Source organism: Dryobates pubescens, chromosome 8 (genome assembly GCF_014839835.1).
Source record: "Dryobates pubescens isolate bDryPub1 chromosome 8, bDryPub1.pri, whole genome shotgun sequence".
Taxonomy (NCBI): domain Eukaryota; kingdom Metazoa; phylum Chordata; class Aves; order Piciformes; family Picidae; genus Dryobates; species Dryobates pubescens.
The window spans coordinates 43,631,778-43,654,454 of record NC_071619.1 but is presented as its reverse complement, the minus strand read 5'-3'; the positions used below and the strand labels follow the sequence as shown (position 1 = coordinate 43,654,454).

Sequence of the window (22,677 nt, the reverse complement as noted above, 5' to 3'; positions counted from 1 at the left end):
AGACCTACGAAGAGAAACACAAAAGGAATGGCAAGAAGGAGACGTGGGAGGATGGTACAGGAGAAATGCAAGATATGTAAAAAGACACATTTGGAGAAAAAGAATAAAAGGAGCCAGGTAGTAGGGACAATGTTAGAATAGAATAGAATTAACCAGGTTGGAAGAGACCTTCAAGATCATCGTGTCCAACCTATCATCCGACACCACCTAATCAACTAAACCATGCAACCAAGCATCCTGTCAAGCCTCGCCCTGAACATCCCCAGCGACGGCGACCCCACCACCTCCTCAGGCAGCCCATTCCAGTGGGCAATCACTCTCTCTGTGTAAAACTTCCTCCTGACCTCCAGCCTAAACCTCCCCTGACGCAGCCTGAGACTGTGTCCTCTTGTTCTGGTACTGGTTGCCTGGGAGAAGAGACCAACCTCTGCCTCACTACAACCTCCCTTCAGGTAGTTGTAGAGAGCAATAAGGTCACCCCTGAGTCTCCTCTTCTCCAGACTAAGTTGGGGACATGGCTGGAAAAATACTCTTGTGCACCACGGCAGGAGTACTCTTGGAGGCAGCTGCAGCCTAGGGATGAGCCATGCCAGAACAGGGACAACTCTGAATGGATTGCAGCCAACTGAGAACCCACAGAGGGGTAGCAAGGAGCAGGGGAGGAAGAAACAAAGAAACAAACAAAACCCCACAAACAAACAAAAACCCCCACAAAACTAAAAAAGCAAGGACTGGAGGGATGAAACCTTCATGCAGTATCCCCAACCTTCTGCACCACCTAGCACATCAAACGGAATTAGGAGGGACTGAGTACTGTAGAGAATAAAACAAGGGAAGCTGAAACTAGGAAGCGAGGAGAGGGGGCAATAAACTGTAGTCAAGCCTGGGAAAGTGGGAGGTGTCTCCCTAAGTGTATGTTTAGCTGTCTTTGACAACATCACCAAAAACTGCAAAGCTGTCTCTTGTCACTGGAGAAGACTAGAGGGATGGGAAGCTGTTGTACAAACCGCACACATCAGAAGCTGCTACAGAAATTCTCTAGAGCCATTATCTAGAGAGAACATTCAAATGTGGATCCCCAAAACTTCCAGCTTTAGAACTGAGTTCCCACTTGCCAGGACCTCTTCCAGAAGTCTGTCCCCACAGAGCCAGGGAAAAACCAGAAAGGTGGCAGGGTATACTGAACTAAAAAAGATCCTGGCAGCAAACCCATCAGATCACTCTTACAAAGACACTAGCATCACAGGAATTACTAAATACAGAACTATGTAAATCATCAAGACCAGTCAACTGCAGCAAGAACATATTGAATTACCATGAATCACAACTGCAAGAGAAGCAAATCCTCAGTGTCTTTCTTTTTTCTTCCCCAAAGCTGGATGTGTTACGCAGATGGTAGCCTGTAGGTTCACAGCCCCTGGAAAGAATTCTCTTTGTTTCACAACCCTGGCTGCAGGGTCAGCAAGGACTAGCGCTCCTCACTTGGCTGGGATAGGCAGAGCTATCATAACCTCTCAGATGGTTCATTTTTCAGAGCCATGTAAAATGTCCCTCAGTAATCTGATCATATGTTGTGTTCTTAGAATAACTCCTGCTGAGGCCTGCCACGGTCACCAGAACCTGCCAGCAGTTGTGCCTCCTCTGTCAAAACCGCGCATTAGATTTCATCAAGCTCCAGCCAACATACCAACTGCAGCACAGCACCCAAAAGCTCTTTATCCTCCCTGTAGCCTTCTCCTTGGAAGCATGGCACAAAAAAAGATGAGAGAGTTTCTTATCTTTAACTCTCACTCCTCTAAGAGATACATTTCCCAGGGCATCAACTTAGCTCCCACTCTGTCTTAATCCAAACTGCAAAATCTGGTATTTAGTAGTTATACTGAATACAGGAAGGTGCTGCTCAAGAGAAGTCCATAAAGAGGCTTATTGATTCTCCATTCAACGCCTGTGTGCCCTTCAGTATAAGGGAAGTGTCCATGTGTAAGGAAGAGGGGGGGAAAATCAATCACAGGAGTTCCCACGGCCACAGAAAGCATTTCCTAGTCCTACCTTGAAGCTTCGAGTGGCTTTCTGCGAGTAATGGTGTATTACTGCTTGTACAGGAGGCAGATAAAGCATCTCTTTAAGCCTGATACTTCCCCACATCCTTGTTGCTGAAGAAAGCAGAACTAAAAGCCTCTCTGCTGTGATGGATGACAGCAAAGAACTCTGATTTCTGCAAAATCTTTCCAGGGGGAACCTACATGGAAGTTTCTGCCTCTTGGTAGTGGCATCGGATGGAGGAACCTGGAAACTACAGGCCTGTCAGCTTGACCTCAGTGCCAGGGAGCAGGGAAGTCACTTGTGCCCCTGTACTCTGCACTGGTTAGGCCACACCATGAGTCCTGTGTCTAGTTCTGGGCCCCTCAGTTTAAGAAGGATATTGAGACACTTGAAGGTGTCCAGAGAAGGGCAACAAGGCTGGGGAGGGATCTGGAGCACAGCCCTGTGAGGAGAGGCTGAGGGAACTGGGGTTGCTTAGCCTGGAGAAGAGGAGGCTCAGGGGAGACCTCATTGCTCTCTGCAACTATCTGAAGGGTGGTTGTAGCCAGGAGGGAGTTGGTCTCTTCTCCCAGGCAACCAGCACCAGAACAAGAGGACACAGTCTCAAGCTGTGCCAGGGGAAGTTTAGGCTGGAGGTGAGGAGAAAATTCTTCCCCGAGAGAGTTGTTGGCCATTGGGATGTGCTGCCCAGGGAGGTGGTGGATTCAGCATCCCTGGAGGGGTTTCAGGAGGGGATTGGATGTGGCACTTGGTGCCATGGTTTAGTCATGAGGTCTGTGGTGACAGATTGGACTTGATGATCTTTGAGGTCTCTTCCAACCTTGGTGATACTGTAATCTTTTCTGTCCCCAAAGCAGGCCCAGGCACCTAACTGTGAAGCACAGCAATGAAAACTACAGAAGCAACTATCCAGCTGTATCCAGTGAAAGGTAAATCAAAGAAAGATCAAGGAAGCCATCTCAGCTATCATTTCAAACTCTCTGTGCTGCCTGGAACATGGCAGTCTCCTGAACTTGCTAAGCATATAGTTAACTGTTGATCACAATCAACAAAGACTATGAACTTTGTGCATCAGACAGCACGAGAAACAGATGTGGACACAAGAGGGAATTTAAGGACGCCTCAGCTGTCCATTAAATATCAGTGTTTCTCTATGCATACCAAGCAAAACATATGCAGAATGACATCATCAGAATGACAAGGCCAAAGCAGGGTGTGTTATGTTCACACATTGTGCATATGGAAATCACTGCCACTGGGGTCTCTCCCAGTCCATACCTCCCTGCACAACCTTACACTAAATGCCTTCCTGGGCATTACTTTGTCCAGAAACAGGACTGCTTGTGTCCAGCCCCACGTTTTTGTCTCTCTGAAGGCTAATCTTATCTTCTCATCAAGATGCACAGACACTCACCTCTTACTGATGTAATCCTTAATGTAAGTTGTAAAGATAGAACTACCAGACTTTTTCTTCATCACAAACCATCTTTTCTTACCAAAACCTTGGTGAGAAAATCCTGCTGGCTTCCCAGTTTCCCAGAGCAGCTCTTTCAAGGCTAGAGAAAGTACAGCACGTCTGGGTTCCCTTTGTCATCATCTTATCTTCCTTGACTTCTGGCAATCACTGATGTTGCATCTTCCCTGACTGCTCAGCATGCTTGCTCTCAACCTTAAAATATCTTTTTCAGCAAACCTGTTTCTGAAGTTTCAGACTTTGGCCTCTCTCTCTCTCCTGTAGGCCCTTCTTCCTCTCAGAATTTGTGAGATTTGTCTTGGTATACAACTTACAAAATACAGTGATAATGTTCAGCATCAAAACCTCTGTCAAAGGCTCAATGCTTCCCTCTCTCTCTGTTTCAGCTCTTGCTTTTACTAGTAATTTCACTGCCAGAGCTGGGGCTGTCCCCAAAGTCAGTAAGTACGCTGCAACAACTGTCTCCGTATTCATCCCTATCTTTAAACCTCTCCTTGGGAACTTCCACCTCACTCCCCCACCATTAAACTCTACACTGTGGTTTTTGCTCCTTACTGGTCACTTCAGCCTTTGTTGGTACTTCCATGCTAAGCACACCGAGCAAGTAATGCAGTGTGGTGTCTTTTCCCCCCGCCATTTATCTGGACTGCAACTGTGGGAAATCCATGTGGGGAAGTAAAGCCAACCAGCAGTGGACAATCTCAAGAGCAGTGTGTTTATTTTTCGTTAGGAGCTGAAGACAGCTCTTTAAATACCATATTAATAACAACAAAGCTGACTCTGATCGAGCTTCTTTCGAGGCTTTTTGAACATCCTATACTTTTATTCCTAGCTTCCATAATGAATCCAGAGGACTATTCAGGAGGTAATGAAAGAACTATGGGATCACTTCTCATGAAAGAGACCCAAAAAAAGCATAGTGCATTTTACTGCACTGGCCTGTACTGTGAGGACCTCTCTCCCTCCACCAGTGCAGAACTTCAGTGCTCAACAGTCAGGCTGGAATTCCTGTAGCACAGTTACACAGATCAGAGAACTTTATGATCGGCTCTGAGAAGAAAAGTTGCCTTACTCTGATGATTTATTCCATGCTTGAATTTACACAGTACTAACCTTCCACAAGAAGATTCCCCAAGTCCATGCAATCCCTACAATAAAGGGATTTTGAGATGGAGACTCAAAGAAAGCTGAGACAGTACTTCTGGAAAGTCAGAGAACAATTCTATCCCTGAAAACACGCTATCAAAGCGATCAGCACCGCCACCTCCTCGGCTCTCCCGACGCACCTGTCTTCGTCACTTGACTCTGCAAATGCTGAGCTCCCTCCTCTCCAGACATGAGAAAGTTGTTCAAGTTTGATTTGCTGGGCAGAATGTGCAAGCCAAACACCTCAAGTGGGGAAATGGCAGCCAGGTGATCAGTCTATCCAAGTCATAACACTCAGCTGTCTCAGTTACAAACTTGTCTAAATTCTGTGTAAAAGGCCCTCTGCTGGGAAGCTTAGACTTCACTCCTCTCTCTTTTTCCACTCTGTAACCTAAATTCACAGCTAGAAAGAGAAGTGCTATCCCCATTTAGAAACTTCTCTTTCCTGATGGCCAGTTTAAGACACTTCAAACAAGGTGCATGACTAAGCCATAACAATTCTAGACCCTGAAGGTTTGGGGAAGCTTCTTATTGGTTCCAAACAAGGAATGGAGATAAAAGTCGGTCATCACAGGTGTAGTTACAGCAAGAATTTTTTTCATCAGTAAAACAATCTGCAGAGGTTTCCCTCTTCTCTGCTGGTCATTCCTCCTCCTCCTGTAATATTCCATCAAATCCTGTGTGCAGCTGCACCAAGGACACTGTCAGAAGGACTGACACACATCACTCTAATTACCAAAATTCAGAAGTAAGCTCCCTCTCCCCCTGTTTGAACTTTTTTGTTCATTTTGGTTTCCCCAGTCAGCATATTTTTAACTGGACTGATGAACTAGTTCATATTGTGGCCACATAAACCTCAGCACTGGCACAACGGGGAGAACGGAGAAAGAATCAGGACAGAACTTAAACTGGTTTTAACATCAGAGAAACTGTAGCCTGGAACTGTGCTCCGCAAGACACAAACACACAGGCAGGTAAGAAAATGGGCAAGACTCTTCCTGAGCTTGAATCAGTTTATCTAAAGCCTAGACAGAGCTAAAGTGCCTTCTAATTACTGCCCAAAGGCACATTGAGTTATTCCTTGTAAAGATGAGCTTTTACCAAGGTACAACAATGTACGCACGCAGCAATCCCTCCACCCCAATCTAATGGGAACCTCCAGGCTATGAAACTCTTCACCACCCTTCAGCCTTTAATACATTTTTTGCAGTGCATAAATTGAATGCCCTCATCAGCTGTGTTTTCCCACATTATCACCTCAGGCCACAGAAATGCAAGATAATCCATCCAACAGCTACCTCTCCACATATGTGTTAAGGGCTGCAACAGGAAAAGAGCTGGGACTTGTTCTGGTTTTTCCCTGAGCAAGACTGACTCACAGAAATGGTTTATGTTCCGTTTGCCTGGGAAATCCCACAATCACACCAAAGCAGCTGGATACAGCAACGTCAGTCTTTCATATGCCATGCAGTGTATAACACATTAAATAGCCAATTACAATCCTACATGGCAAGGCACATCAAACTAACAGCTTTCAGTCTCTTAGGACACCTGAGAATGATGATGTTATACATGCAGAAGTATACTTACTAAGCCCCAGGTTCAGCAAAACCACTGCAGGTAGCACTGAAAGTGATGTTTGACTGTAACATCCTCCAGTTCCAGGTCCAGGACATATGCTAAATTCTTCCTTAGGTCAATAAGCCTCTTGCCTGCTTGTTTCAGTAACTTCCAATAGCCACTGGCTATCAGGGAAGCAACTCTCAATGGCACTTCAGCGATGTCACCTCAATGAGCAGGAAAAACTTCAGCACCTCTCCTCCCCATTTTACAGTCAGCTGCCTCTGCTGGCACCAGTAAGTACACTGTTTCTTGCAGATTCCTTGCCCAAGTGCTTATCTTGGGCACATGCCCAGATGACAGTCTAGCTAAGTACTCAAAGTTTCACAGAAATCAGAGCTAAAAGGGCTCTGAGACATCCATGCAGCCACTTGCTGTGTCACCAGCACAAGGACTATGCAACTCCCAAGGCACCTGGCCTGGTTTGGATTAATCCTGTCTGGAGCTGTGACCACTTCACTTGACAAGGACCCGCTCCTGGTCCACTGACTGAAAACTACAACAGCTTCAAGAAAAGCCTAAAAACCCAGGAACTGTTCTTACATTATATGAATGACACTATTCATTACCAGACACTGATGTGAATAATTCACATAAGTGAATGGCTGCAACTTCATCCAGCTTTAGTTTCTGACATCATAAATAAGACTGTAGTCACTGACCATGATTATTTTATATCATCAAGCTTTAGCTTCAGCCTAAACAAATGGGTTGCCACTGCTAAAAAAAATTACTGCCTTTTTATCCTAACTCCTCACCAGATTGTTCACAGGCCCCTTGAGCTCACTGATCTCTCTGTTTTGGCAGAGTAGTTTGTTACCAGTTTAGCAAGCCAAAATGCATCAGCAAAGAGTCTGCTGGAAACTGAAGTCGTCCCAAAGAGCGAGAGCACAAACCCAGGAGCAGAGCAGGGGGTCAGGCAAACAAGAGTGGTGACTCCATCTTTTCTCCTGCAGTGAACTGCTAGGTCACCTCACTGTTTCTGAAGGAAATATACTCTTGGTCTCAACACAGAAGTTTGACACCATGCTAGCACTAAGACAAATAGTTATTATAGATGTTGTTCTGTAAAAGGTGAACAGGGAACAGACAGCAAATCCTAGCAGAAATGCAGCTTCATAACCAGAACTGGTCTAGATAATAGCTGGGTTCTGCTAAGCTTGTAAAATTTCCTAGCATTAACTTGTGCTACTCTGCCCCACACCTCCCTTTCCTTTTCTCCTACCATGAGTAATTGTGCTCCATATTTTTTAACCACCACTTTTAACCACCAACTGAGTTTACACCACGAGTCTGATAGCTGAGCAAGCAAAATTCAGGCAGTGTCAGGAGAGCAGGGACATGAAGATGAATAAACTACTCAGGCTGCTGCTGAGATACCTAAAAAAGCATATGGATACATAAGGAAATTTGTAAAAAACTCTGTGTGCTTCAGCTCCCTTGCAGATGAAAGCTGCTGTATTTAGAATTGCCAAATCACCTTCCTCCATTCTTAACCACAAAGGACCAGACTAGACAAGAACAGTTTAAGTACTGGCTTTGCCTTCGAGCACAGGAAGAGATGAGATCACATTTGAAGGTCCTTCCCAGCACCATTTTCTATGACTCTGCAACTAAAGATGATGATGGAATGCAGGAATGCTCATAATCCCCATTTAAGGTTGAAGGCAACGTTGTGCTGAAGGCCACACACAGACATGCATTTCCCTGTAATATTGTCATGCTTATGGCTACAGCACTTGCAGTCTACAATTCAGGTCATTCCTATAGAACAGAACAGAATAGAACAAACCAGGCTGGAAGAGACCTTTGAGACCATCATGTCCAACCTATCATCCAACACCACCTGATCAACTAAACCATGACACCAAGCATCCTCTCAAGCCTCGCCCTGAACACCCCCAGTGACGGCGACCCCACCACCTCCTCAGGCAGCCCATTCCAGTGGGCAATCACTCTCTCTGTGTAAAACTTCCTCCTAACCTCCAGCCTAAACCTCCCCTGACGCAGCCTGAGACTGTGTCCTCTTGTTCTGGTACTGGTTGCCTGGGAGAAGAGACCAACCTCCGCCTCACTACAACCTCCCTTCAGGGAGTTGTAGAGAGCAATAAGGTCACCCCTGAGTCTCCTCTTCTCCAGGCTAAGCAACCCTAGCTCCCTCAGCCTCTCCTCACAGGGCTTATACTCCAAGCTATTTGCCCCACTATTTGCCTATCTCATCAAGCATTGGTTACACTCCCAGAACTCAAGTCCATGGATTTCAATCTAAGCTCCTGAAGAGAGATTTGCAAATTCTGCACCGATCAGACTCGAGAGGATAGAGAAGTCATTCTCAAGACATTTTACATGAAAAAGTTTTACTGAAAACGGTTAATTTCCTGTTCAAGAAGCCAGAGACTGAGCAAGACCATGCCTGCATAGGTGCATGCAAGTAAGCCTCAGAGAAGCTGAAGGAGTACCCAGAAGATGGGTCACAAGTTCAAGGTGACAGTAATGAAGAACAGCTGCTGGCTATGCACCACTCAGCAGCAGGTGTACCCAGGCCCCAGAGGTTTAAGTCAGCTCCACCAGTGACCAACAGACTTTTGTGCCCAGACCATCTGTCTGGGCACAAAACATACACAGCCTTCCCAGCTTTGCTGCCCAGATCTTCAGCACACACAGACAATACAAGGCTTGTTATGGATTAGCTAGTAAGCAACTGTTTAAAGCAATAGACAAGTCCTAGCTCTCCTGTGCTCGTTATCTGGATCCCACATGCATGAGAACAGTGCCTCCTGCTCTAGCTGTAACATTTTCCTTTTCTGATCAAGTTCCTCTCATCCACTTTTTAAAATTATACTTCATACATGCCCTCCAGGAATAAGGCATGCCCCTGACTGAAGCTTCTCAAGTGAGCTCATATTGAAGGTTTTGGTGACCTGCCCTACAGACATAAGAAAGCTCCACTTTTCCTACAGCAGGTCCCCACGCAATCTATGCATTGAGACTGCCGGCTCCCTCCACGCATGTGCACCTCCTTGCCTGAGAAATGCTACCCCCCTTCTCTACCCCACATCTGAATAATCAACAGCAGACAAATTCTAAGAAGACACTCCTACTTGGTTATCTCATTGCTCTTTCAGTTTCAGACCTGAGGAAGGCTCTCTGTGCCCATCAATCTGCCAGTGATTCGTGTCACAAAAGCACAGGCAGTATAAATCACAATGCTAACACTTTTGACGAAACCTGCAAGTATTTACAATGGAAAGCCAGATTTGATCACTACCTAGTGCCAACTTTCTGTTTCCTGGGTAAAATTACAGCACATCTAATCTAGATTCCACCTCTCACCTACACAGAACAGCCATACAGACACACACCTGTGCCATTCCTTGGAACTAGTTTTACAAATACATGCCTTAACTGCTTTGTCTGATATAATTTTTAAAGCCTCAACACCAGCACTTTCATTCTAGCACTACAAGAGGTCCCTCAGCACCGAGTACCATGCTGTCATGAAGCTTCTGCTGATATCCATCCTATATTCCTTCTTTCTCTCTCATTAATCCTAGTCATGCTCACATGTTCCACATAAAATCCCTCTCCTTCCTAGATGTTAACACCCTTCAAATATTTTTAGACTGTTATTATGTGTCCCCCCACCCTCCACCTTTCAGTCATCACTTAGCCAGGCAATGTATATATAGCTACTTTAATCTTTCCTCCTAAATCAGTCTGTTCAACTTCTAGAGCTCAATGTTAAGTCTGGTATGCTTGTTGCTCTTCTCAGAACTCGCTCTGTGGTTTTGAGATCTTTCTGGTAATGCCTTCACAAAAATCTGTCCAAAAAGTTTTACATGGACTTGCTTTGAAGCAAAAAGAAACCCAAGGCAGCAGAGACTATTAAATTTCTTTTTCCATGTCTTGCTTTTGATTCCAGGTTTTGAATCTAATCTGAAATGTTAAATATAAACATGTTTGTATAGTTAAGAGATTAGCAACTGTAAATGTTTGGATCCAATTGTGAAAGAACAGTATATGAAAAAATGTTAAAAAACCCCAATACAGCACCACTAAGGCTTTTCAGCTACATTTGTCACAAAACAACTGGAAAGGTGTTAAGGTTATCCAGGAGCACAGCAGAGGCACGACAACAAGGGAAGGGCTGACAAAAGGGGAACAGTCTCTCAAGTACAAGGCAGACGAGTGGACACAGCTATAAAGCACAAGTCTGGCTTACTGAAGTAGAACTCAACTGAACTGTGTTACTTACAAGTACAACAAAATTAGGAGAAGTTAACCATATGTGACTACAGATCAACTCCATCTTTGATAATTACTAAATGTTTGAAATTCAGAAGTCAGAGGAAGAGCTAAAAGGCTAATGCAACGCTGCTAATGAAGCAGCACTGGGTATGTAATAAAAAGACCACTGAAGCCACTCCAGTATTTTGATCATACTTTGAAAACACAGCAAAAGAGGTCTGAGCTGTAATAGTAATACACATTTCTCTGACAGCATTCTTAGAAACTGTGATGCACTGCTATCGTCAGCTGTGAGGTACCAGCCATCCTCTCAAGACCAGACTTCTTGCTGTCTCATACCTGAGCTAAAGCTATCACATCAGGACTCCAGAGCTGTTTCCAGAGCACTTGAGAATTATTTGTACCATGGGTAAGAGTGGAAGAAGTGGAGGAAAATGTTGCAACAGCAACATCTTACAGGCAAAACACCTAAGTTAAACAAAAATTGCTTACAGACAGCTCAGGAAATAACAGGGAACTGCACTCAAGAACTGCACTCCAGTACACCATTACTAATTGTGTGGCTACAATATTCAGCTACCAAAAGCCCTATCCTAAGGCTCAGAATTACTTAAGCACAATGAAAGCTCTGTGGCTGCACACATGTATCATGAGAAAAACATAATCCTACGTAACACCCTCCATTTTAAGCCTGACAGAGAAGAATGGGACTACAAAGCTGCTAAAAAAGTCAAAAGGGACAGGAAAAAGTATGTGCCATTTGTTGGAACAGCAGAACAGAGGCCCCCTCAAAAGCAGACACAATAAACCTAACACGTGACAACGCAGCTAATCAGCCTGGAGGTTAGGAGGAAGTTCTGCACAGAGAGAGTGACTGCCCATTGGAATGGGCTGCCCAGGGAGGTGGTAGAGTCACCATCACTGGAGGTGTTCAGGAGGAGACTTGATGGGGTGCTTGGTGCCATGGTTTAGTTGATTAGGTGGTGTTGGATGATAGGTTGGACGTGATGATCTTGAAGGTCTCTTCCACGCTGGTCTATTCTATTCTATTCTATTCTATTCTATTCTAGTCTAGTCTAGTCTAGTCTAGTCTAGTCTAGTCTAGTCTAATCTATTCTAATCTCTGTGCAGCCCCAAGCACGTCAAAGAAAGATGCCACAGCACTACTAACTCTTAGTTGCAATGGCAACCAGTTCCCTGGTTGGTTGGCATTTCAAAAGTGGGAAATGCCTCAATATTTAGCAAATGCTGGTAACTCCTGGAAGGATGTCTCTTTCCCTTTGCATGGAAAAAACAGCAGTTAAACTGACACAGATTGTAACAGGAAGAATCCTAAACTCAGCCTTAAGAGGAGACAGAAAGAAAAATCTGACAAACTCCAGCAGAAGTTCAGTCTGCTGTAAATATCTCCAGCACTCTAGCTTCATCTAGTCTGCAACAAATAGCTAGAACCACACAAAAGCAAAGCTGAAGGCTGACTCAGTGAAACAAAGATTTGTTATTGAGTGACTCCAAAAACATAACACCTACCGCCGGGAAAACAGAAGGGAAGAGTCTGCATCCCGCCCCATGAGCCACAAGTATTAAGTTATGTCTGTCTTCTATTGCTTAAATGGGAGATTCCATTTCTTAAACAAAATTATGAGATGAAGGCCTACTCTACAGGTCACTAAGTCACAACAGTCACAGAACTGTTTTGGTTAGAAAACACCTTTAAGGTCCTTGAGTCCAGCCACTCTCCAGTTCTAGCAAGTCTGGTGCTAAACCACATCCTTCAGCACGTCTCTGCATCTTTTAAACACCTCCAGGGATGGGGATTCAACCACCTCCCTGGGGAGCCTGTTCTAATGGTTGAGAACCCTTTCAGTAAAGAAGTTTCTTCTAATATCCAACCTACACCTCTCCTGGTGCAACAGGAGGCCATTTCATACCAATGGAGGGCATAAACTGCAGAACTATCTTTGAGAGCTATCAGAGAAGTCCAAATTTTGCAATTACCTGGGCCAGACAGTTCAGTGTCAACTTAGCATGTTCTCAGCATGTTCCAGTTCCCTTGACTGAAACATCATCAGGTGAATTGCTGCACTAGATAAAGAAAATACTTGAAGACTGACACCTTGGAGGCTTTCATGCTTGTACTAGCTGCCACACTCCTTCCTCCCCTCAAGAAGTGATTATGAACTGGGATAGGCAGTGCATGCTTTGTGCTTCTTCAAGTTTGCTTTTTAGTTTTAGTGACTTTTTGAGGTTGGGAAAAACATTAACTGATAACATCTCCTTTTGAGATGAAGGCAATGTCATGCAAATGTACCTAGTTACTTCAGAATGGGTATGGCAGGGATCACCTGCGACATGGGAGTTTTCAGCATCAGACTGACCTTTTATGAGAGCTTAATTCATGTTGCCAGCTCAAGTCGTCACAGTTTGCTGCCTGCTCCAAGTTTTTACTAGAAACATGGTTAACTACTTTTATTGCCCAGCCTCTGAGCTTTGGACAACTATCTTCTATCAGCCGTTTCAAGGCTTTGACTCAGATGGCACCAGCTTGGGAGACAGATGAGAGCCCCCAGCTGTCTGCCCTACCCCTTCAGCACAGAAAGGCCAAGCTGTTTTATAAACCAGTTGCTAAACTACTGGGTACTACAGCACAGCCATCTAGCAGAGAGCTGCCAGTCCCAGTTGCTCTTAGATAAAAAGGTGCTCCAAGCCAGATGTTTGTGTAGCAGAAAGGGACACTGGGCAGTTATGGCAGTAGTTAGTTTCTTCCAAGCTCTTACTTCCTCATTTGTAAATCAAGGCCCCGGCAGTTTTGTCAAAGCTGATTACTATTTTTTATTGCTCTGTCCTCAGCAGTCTTGGGACACCTGCTCTGATAGCATCTCCATGCAAATCACACAAAGGTTATCAAGCTTTTTTCATCTCCTTTTACTAGATCAGTACTGAAGACACTAGGAGATAGTGACTTCCATGACTGCTTATTTGATCGAAACACTGCAGGTGTTATTTCTTCCATGGAAACACACAGTTGGAAAATGTAAGAAAAATATCTGTAATACTGTATCCCCACAACATTCCAGCAGGCCTGACCAGTAAGTTAATGGTGCCCTGGACTCATTGGCTCTCTAACTGGTTCGCCTATAGCATACCATCCCAGACAAGACAGCTTTTTGTGTCTTAAGCAGGCAGCAAGCAGAGACTGCTGCAGAGGACAGTGAGGGCTTGAACCAGGAGCAGTGCTGTGGTAAATGAGCTTATACAGTCAGGGTGCTGCCTCCATGTCTAGGAGGGAAAAAGGTAATTAAAGAGGGCATCAAGACCCAAGTTTGCCAATGTACAGAGAAGAGCTTGTCTCACTTCTGGATGAAGAAGGAATCACATCCACTAAGCAATCAGCAGAGCATCTTCTAAAGAGCTGTAAACAGCAAGCTAAGTGCCTCTGGCCCATGTTCTCTACTGTGTGTAGTTTGAAGCACACCTTTCTATGCAATGTGAAATGTATCCAAACCAAACAGCGTAAGTCCTTCGTATGAGCTTTGTGCAACGAAGCTTGTTCAACATGTTTGCTGGTTAAAAGCTACTAACCTTAACCTGGTAACAGGTCAACTCACAACAGGTGAGGAGTATCTAAATTGCACATGGAAAAGATACTGCAACCTGGAAAACCATGCCCAAAAGAGCAGAACCACACAAGGCACTCCTCAGAGTGAAATGGCTCCACTTTTGTCAGGGAAAAGGGGCATACAGAACCCTCTGTTCTGCTCTGTCCCTTGGTTCAACGAGCTCTGTACAAGTCAGTCATAGGACAGCTAAACAACTGTCCATGGGAAGCGAGGCCAGTTCCACAGAGACCTTGCCCTGCTCTGTGAGTGAGTTCATAAGCAGTGAAGATTAAATCACAAACTATATTTATTTTCTTTGCCTGGCCATATCTTCCTGTAGAACCTAGACTGGACCCTGCTTCCTTGGCACAGATCCTGGAGACCAGTAAGCGAAGGAGGGCATAAATCAGTGCCTCAGGTTCTGTCAGGAGCACACTGAACCAACCATCCATGCCGGGAACAGGTGCACTGAAGGCAAGCAGGGACACTCTCATTTGCAGCAGGGAGGAGGGCTTACAGAAAAGCTGTTTGCTTCTCCTCTCAGAGCCTAGACTAAACTTTTCACTCTTCAAACGGGTTATTTACCTTCTGCAGCTCACAAGTCCAGTTAACTAGAGGCTTTCCACTAAACATTAGTCCAATGCTAGGCCCTAGCTAAGTGGTGTAGGTTTGTGTAGCACATTCTACTTCGCTCTTATTTTTTTTCTGGCCCATTTCACTCTCTGATCCATTTCACTCCGAAGCTGAAGTATTTCACTGGCCATGCAGAATGATTAGTAAATGAAGACAGTCTTGTCACACAACTGTAATTTTTCACTTGTCCTGAGAACTAGTGCTGCCTCCAGCAGCAAGGAGCACATCACTAATCTGTGCTTCATAACCATGGAGTGGATTCTCAATTAAAACTTTAATTTGAATAACCTTTGAATAACCTTTAAAGCAAGCATTGCTTCTGAAAGAAGTAGTCCTAGCCTCACCTCAACAACTGCTCTTTCCCACTCCCATCATTCCTTAAGTACCAGCAAAAGCAACTGTGCAGCGAAACGATTCAGGGAACACGTCCAAATTAGTTTGTCCCAGCACTGATGCCTATGCAAGAATCCCCTCAGGGTGATCAGCCTCACTCAAGATGCATTGCTCTGCGCAGACACAATGTTTTATCTACCCAGTGAAACCATCCATTGCAGATAAGGTTGTGTAAACAAGACCCCACCTATGCCTGCATAGTGAGAGCAATCTGTTTCCTAGCTCAGGGAACAATGGCTTGATGGGTGGACAGAAACCTACAGAAAGACTTGTGAAGTGCTCCATACGAATCTTCGGGGCGGTGCTGTAAGGGGGTCTGCAGAGACACACAGATTCCATTTACAAAACAAAAAGAGCAAGCACCGACTAGGCAAGAAGAGGGCTGCCTTCTGCAAGATCTTTGCTAGTGCTCTGAGAAATAGTTTTAACCGGGTGGAACTTGCAACCGAGTATTGTGCACTCTCAACCTTTGCTTCACAGAAATACCTAATGGCTTTTTCCAGTACTGAACTAGAAAACCCAGCCCAGGTCAGCTTTTTTTGTGGACAAAAGAGAGAACAGAGACATTTTTAATGTAGAGTAGATGAATAATTCGATTCAAGATCATGTCTACCACATAAAACCGGACTTCTGCTACAGCTGCAAGTTGTATTCAGGGCTGGGTATCTAACTACCTAGTTGAGAAGAATCCATACATGAAAAGCATTCATACCAGGGCAATAGGAATGCAAGCAATAAAGAAAGGGAGCAGAGAGGCCTCTTTTCTGCCCTTCTTAATAGCTGAAAAGTGTAGCTAGTCAACAAACTGTAGGTGTTTTCACCATTCAGGGTTTCAGGGGCTGAACTTCTGCCCTTGAGCACCAGTGACACTGCAGTTCCACACTGACACTCCACCTAAAAAGGACCCTTGTAATTCTTTCTGATAAGTGAATGTGAAAACCCTGGGAACCCCTGCGAGAAGAGTTCAGGACATCATTTGGTACAAGTCAAGTGGCCCGCACAAGGCAGGCTCCCTGAAGTGCTGTGATGTGCCCTTTCTTTCTCCTTACCATACATCTTGCCTTCATCTGACAAGATAATCTTCCGCCGTCCACATGGTGGGTAGATGGCTAGCGCTTCCTGGAAGCTCTGCTCAATGTCCGGACTCCACACACCCTCAGCATCATTGTCAATGGGTTTGTCCAAGGCCTCGCTGCCCCCCGAGTCGTTGCTCCCCTCAGGGGAGGTGGGAGAACTCCACTCGTTGGAGGTAATGGTGCCAGCTAGAAACTCCAAGGTTACACGTGGAGAAGCAGACTCAGAACCTGTGATGACAAACACATATCATCTGTCAGTTAGAAATCCTCCTGTCTAGGAAAATGAGGAGATAATGAAGACAAAAAGAAAACCCTCAGTGAGGAGGGTTCTACTTGAAGCTTACTCAGCCACCTGCTTGATTTATATTTAAGATTAAAAACTTTACTACAAATCCATCTGATAAAACAACCTGGCTCATTAATTCTTTATCACTTCCCAGTTCTTTCCGTGCCTGTGTCTCTGTAGCCTAATTTCTTTCTCCTTCTGTCTTCATCTGTTATAAATGTTACTTAACTTTCTGAAGCAGGCATTCAGTGAAAGGCTACAGAAACTACAACAGTGATGAATTATTTAGTCATCACTGAACACTGGGCTTGAAATTTTCTAAGCTACTGTTTCACTGAATCAGAATTGTTAGGCAGTGTCATTTTTTTTAACACTGCCATATCAGCTGTGTTTCTAAAAAGCAATCCCTGGAGCCAGCCATCTTTCAAATCTCAGCACGATATCCTGGCAGAAGCTGACATCACCATGAGTAGAAGGATAAAGCCACTAGGCTGCAGGTGAAAAATCTTAAGGCACTTAGCCTGTTTCTACTGCTCATCTTCAAACCACCACAGGTCAGTTCCTTGAGTACTCTGTGCCTCCCTGCTTGCTGCCTCCCCAGCCTTTACCAGTCTTAGGCTATCAGATTCACCATTGGGCAGAAGCAGAAATTGGTTTCTCGTTGAACTTCATCAGGTGGCTGCTAGCACTCAAAACCTACAATCTACAGTAGAGGCTGAAGTCACTGAATACAGCTGCTAGGACACTCATTCACAGTATCACAGTATCACAGTAACTAAGGTTGGAAGAGACCCCAAGGATCATCAAGTCCAACCTGTCCCAACAGACCTCACAACTAGACCATGGCACCAAGTGCCACGTCCAATCTCCCCTTGAACACCTCCAGGGACGGCGACTCCACCACCTCCCTGGGCAGCACATTCCAATGACGAACGACTCGCTCGGTGAAGAACTTTCTCCTCACCTCGAGTCTAAACCTCCCCTGGCACAGCTTGAGACTGTGTCCCCTTGTTCTGGTGCTGGTTGCCTGGGAGAAGAGACCACCCCCCTCCTGTCTACAACCACCTTTCAGGTAGTTGTAGAGGGCAATGAGGTCACCTCTGATCCTTCTCTTCTCCAGGCTAAATTCAGAAAGCATCTTCAGATCACTTCCAGTCAACCACACAAAAGATAAATGGCTTCTAAAGACAGAGATCATCCCCCTGCCTTCATCCCAAAGCTGTTAACTTACCTCTTCAGTGGTTTCCTTATCTGAGTGACAAAGAAGCTCACAAGCCACCATCGGAGAATCCTATTAAGGGAGAGTTCAAAACTTCCCTGCCTATCACCACACTGAGCTGGGTGAGGGGGGAAAAAATCTGAGTAAGGCACTGTTCTCTGTGTATGTGGGTTTTGTCTGTTGGTTTTTTTGCAAGAGCAACAGAATCATCAAAGTTGTATTGAACAAGAGAGTAAGGAGACAGCACTGACGTGATCAATCAGACTGCTTCAGAAATATTCTGGTGATAATGTCAAGGAGCACAGAGGAGAAATGGTCTACATAAAGTTATGCCCTAGCTGGTGGTTAGGGAAAAGCAAGTCCATTCATTCAACTTCAGGTCAAAATTCCAGGACTCATGGCTCCAGAAATTTAAAACATTACATCATACACTCCTTTTTAAGTCTCAGTTTGGGTTTTTACCTCTTAGGATTTCCAAGATCATAAAGACTTTTTTTGCTTTTTGGTAATAAAAGCTGACATTCTTAAGCCTTTTATCATCATGTGTGGACATGGCCCTTGGGGACATGGTTTAATAGCCATGGGGGTCTTAGGGTCAATGGTTGGACTCAATGATTTTGGAAGTCTATTGCAACTCAAACAATTCTATGATTATCTTCATCCCTGCAGGCATTCCAAACACCTGTACCTGTGTGACTCACTCTAGGAGATCCTAGCTCTGGCAGGGAGGTTGGACTCAGTGACCTGTTTAGGAAGAGACTGGAAGGGGTGCTCAGTGCCATGGTTTAGTTGATTAGATAGTGTTGGGTGACAGGTTGGACTTGATGATCTCAAAGGTCTCTTCCAACCTGGTTAATTCTATTCTATTCTATTCCAGTCTAGTCTAGTCTTCAGAGGACCTTTCCAACCCCTACCAGTCTGTGATTCTGTGCGATTCCAAAAGCTGAAGTTGTAAAAAGAGTTGATAGGAGTGGCTGTCAGAAGGTTTTGCTGCTCCTTAGTGACTTTAGACAGCAGCAGACACTTTCTCTGCATTTCCATGAAACCCCACAACAATTTCTAGACAAAGTGTACTTCTTACACCACGATGCAGCATTTTGAGTGGTTCATATAAACATTTAGAAAACTCATTACACAACTTGCTTCCTACGATGATGTTTGGAACACAGAAACCACAGGAATGGCCTGGCACTCACTGTCCTTCCATCCATTTCAGCCCCTACATCAGATTATTTCAATCTGCCTGCCCCATGTTATATGTTTTCAGAGCTCTTAACAAACAAAGGAATAAAGAGTAAAATGTGAGGCAAGAGGGGGACTCACAGCTGGCTTTTACCACTGGGACAGACATCCCAAGCTCACTATGAATGGCACTAAAGCAGGCAGTGTGACTGCTAAGAGACTCTGAAAGGAATGCTAACAGTTTCTTTCCTCACAAAGCATCTACCATTTATACATCTGTCCTTTCACTGGCAGATTCTCAGTAAAAAACATCACATGAGTATTGAAGAGACTGTCCTGCTGGGGAAGCAGTGTAGAGTAAGCTTTCCACAAGGGAACTCTGACAGAGCTGCAGAAGCTCTCTGTTTCAGCTGCTTTTTAGCTGTTTCCTCTGTCACAGAATCAAAGAATCATAGAATGGTCTGGGCTGGAAGGGACCTCCAAAGGTCATCCAGTCCAATCCCCCTGCAGTCAGCAGGGATGTCCTCAACTAGACCAGGTTTCCCAGCCTCACCTTGAGTATCATCCCTAGTCCTTGTAGGCTGTCAAGACCTTTGTATTCAATACACATTAAAATTCCCACAAACACAGGCTGGCTGAGAAGTTGAAGGGTTCAGAATGAAGCACAAGGTGTGACAGCAAGTGTCTTCATAACATAGTCTTGTAGGAGCCAGCAGGCTCCACACCCACTGTAACTCATACAGCTCAGCTGTATGACTCCCAAAGCCACAGGCACTGGAAGCTACAAGCTGTTATTAAGCCAAATCCTCTAGCAATGTATACAAGTAGACAAAGTTACCTCCTAGGGTACGCATGGCAATCATGACCATAAGAAACACCTTCTCTGAAACCAGTTATTTTCATCTCCTTAACATCCATCTAGACATAGATGAACACCTAGCAGGTAATTTCAGCATGACACACTCATGATAGAAACAAAGCAAATATATCTGAAGTATAACTATGTCCACACCCCCAGCCCCTTGGAGTTTTTGCCTGTTCATTTCATGTTTTACAAGGCTTCGCGTTTGCACCAGGTGCCTTTGGTGGCAAAGGAATCTCTGGATTCTTTCTGATCCAAGCTCCAGAGCAAGTGGATGAGGAGACGTGCTGCATTCTGTTCAATGTCAGCTCCCAAGGCTCACTCCTCCAAGCACAAGTTATGCCAGCTTGAGCAGGTCACTTGTGTACTCAGGGAAGTCCACAAAGCAAGAAATAGAATCTGTGAGCCTGATCTCACACAGGTCTAAACCAAGTGAAGAAGTGATTAGATACTCTTTTTTCTAAAATGCTTCATACTTTTTCTGCCCAGAGCACCACTGTAAGTCCTATCCCATGCTACAGCTGGGTCATCAGGCACCAAAATGTGATGCCACGGCCAAGCACAACTTTTTGACACCTTGGTTCTGCTTTCCCTTCTTGGCACTAAAGCCATTCCTGATGGATGATGAGAAAACACTACAAAACCAAGAATGTTTGTCCACCTCCAGACAAAGCCTCAGTAATCACCCAGACACTGACACAATCTGGCCTCCTTTCTGCCAGCCTCCAATGAACTCCTACAGACTGAAGGGACTGTGAAAATCCTTGTAACTCTTCTCTCTCTACTTCAGTAGGATGACAAATCTTAAAGGGCCTGCAAAGTTTTCTTAAATCATAGAACCACAGAATCAGTAAGGTTGGAAGAGATCTCAAAGATCATCAAGTCCAACCTATCACCCAACACCTCATGTCTAACTAAACCATAGCTTCAAGTGCCACGTCCAATCCCTTTTTGAACACCTCCAGGGCCGCTGACTCCACTACCTCCTTGGGCAGCACATGGGGCACACATTGGTGCCGTGGGTTAGTTGTTTGGTGCCATGGGTTAGTTGTTTGGTGCCATGGGTTAGTTGTTTGGGTGGTGTTGGGTTGGTTGATGGGTTGGACGCGATGATCTTGAAGGTCTCTTCCAACCTGGTTTATTCTATGTATTCTATGTATTCCAATGGCCAATTCCTCTCTCTGTGAAGAACTTTCTCCTCACCTCCAGCCTAAACTTCCCTGGCACAGTTTGAGACTGCGTAAATAGTAAGCTCCATGTGCAATCCTGAGTGACACTGCGTTCACAGGCAATCAACAGTAAGCCATGTAAGACAGACAGCGAGTCCTGGCTGGGTGCTGTCTGGTCTTTGGGTCTGTTCTTTGGCTGAACACTTCAGGCCTTCTGCTTTCTGTGCTGTTGATCTGAACAAATGTGGTCATTTTTTAAACTAGGCAAAGAAAACTGCAGAGAAGTCAGGGGGTAAACCTTATGGTAAATGGCTTTATTAGTATGGCAAGTTGAAAACCTCTCCCTGGAATCAATTTCCATGGCAAAACCCAATCTGGTCAAAACCAGAGCATTTTTCAGGAAGATGCTGATGTTGAGAGTGTTATTGATAAGAGAGGTTTGAATAATATTCATTAGTAACTAACAAGATACAAATTCAGTTAGTATCTAGCCTTCATTTTCTGTGTTTTCCCATTCAGTCCACAGTAACTATACAGCTTGGTAACTTTGAAGGGTAATTTGCATTACTCAGTGTTCTAATATCACTAAATATTTTAGTAGTTGTAATTTCTGACCTGCCCCACCCCCCCAAGTTCTAGCTGTGGAAGCTTATAATCACAGAGCTTAAGTTCTATCTGTGGAAGCTTATAATCACAGAGCTTTCTTCTGATGTGGAAGGAACTTGATTCTGAAATCATTAAATAGACCTCCCATTTTCCAGGCATGCTCAGACAATTCCTTCACCATCTGAATTCTCTTGCCAGGCACAATTCTTAGGATCAGAGGAGTCACAGAATGTTGCCCCATTCTCATAACAGCAAGTTTTGCCAGAGGTCCCAGGCCTGGTGTTTGCTCTCTTCAGACTCCCTCAGTTTGAACTTAAGTTCCACTTCCTGCCTCTTGTATTTCTGGTATTGTACCTTACAGTTGTTCTTATTCTGACCCTGCTTGTATATTTTACTGAGAGAAGATTAACTACCTTTCTTTGTGAGGTCCAGTCACAGATTCTTCACAGGATTAAAGACACAAGCCCCTCACAGCACCTCCACCTCCTCAACACACTATCACTGCTTCCTTCTAATGTTTTCCTCTGTCCAAATAGTGTTTGTTATTCACTCTTGGTCCATAATCTTCTTTCTTTTTGGGTCAGAGGAAAGCAAAACCATGAAAAACCCACAAAAATCTTTCAGCTCCAGCAGCTTTGGTTTGATTGTTCTGTAGGTGGTAATTTCAGCACAACCTCTCTTTCCCAGCACACATGGCACCTCATTGAGAGTCAGGGATCATGCAGAGCCAGGCAGCTGCCAAAAGCCCTTCATGAGGTCTCATTGGCAGAGAGCACATCTTTAACAGACTCCATGGTTGGACACATCTGCTTTTGAATGCCAATCTCTCAGTCACTGTGTTGGTAACAGCTCCCTCACACATTTGTGGCAACTGCTCAACACAAAATCATACTTTCCTCAGGATCTGAAAAATTGCTGCCAGCTGTCTCCAGTTGTTCAGTTTTCTTAGAGCCACTCTGTCCAAAAGACTCCTCCCATTCCACAGCCACCCCCTTCCCCCTGCTGGAATCAGTATGGAGCTGATTACACTAACCAGAGAGCTCCCTATTTACTCAGCCCTCTCAGGCAGGAAGGCTGAACACAGCCATGAGGAGCCTGGCAGCGTGGTTCCATTCTCACTT

At 44.8% G+C, this 22,677-nt stretch overlaps 1 protein-coding gene across 1 annotated transcript in view; it reads right to left on the bottom strand.

Moving 5' to 3' along the window:
- The window catches only part of TEAD4 (TEA domain transcription factor 4), a 67,221-nt gene that overhangs the window by 27,544 nt on the left and 17,000 nt on the right, over positions 1-22,677 (bottom strand). Inside the window, exon 4 of the mRNA XM_054163919.1 lies at positions 16,206-16,460. Coding sequence (XP_054019894.1) covers positions 16,206-16,460 — 255 coding nt within the window. The remainder of the gene's footprint in view (positions 1-16,205; positions 16,461-22,677) is intronic.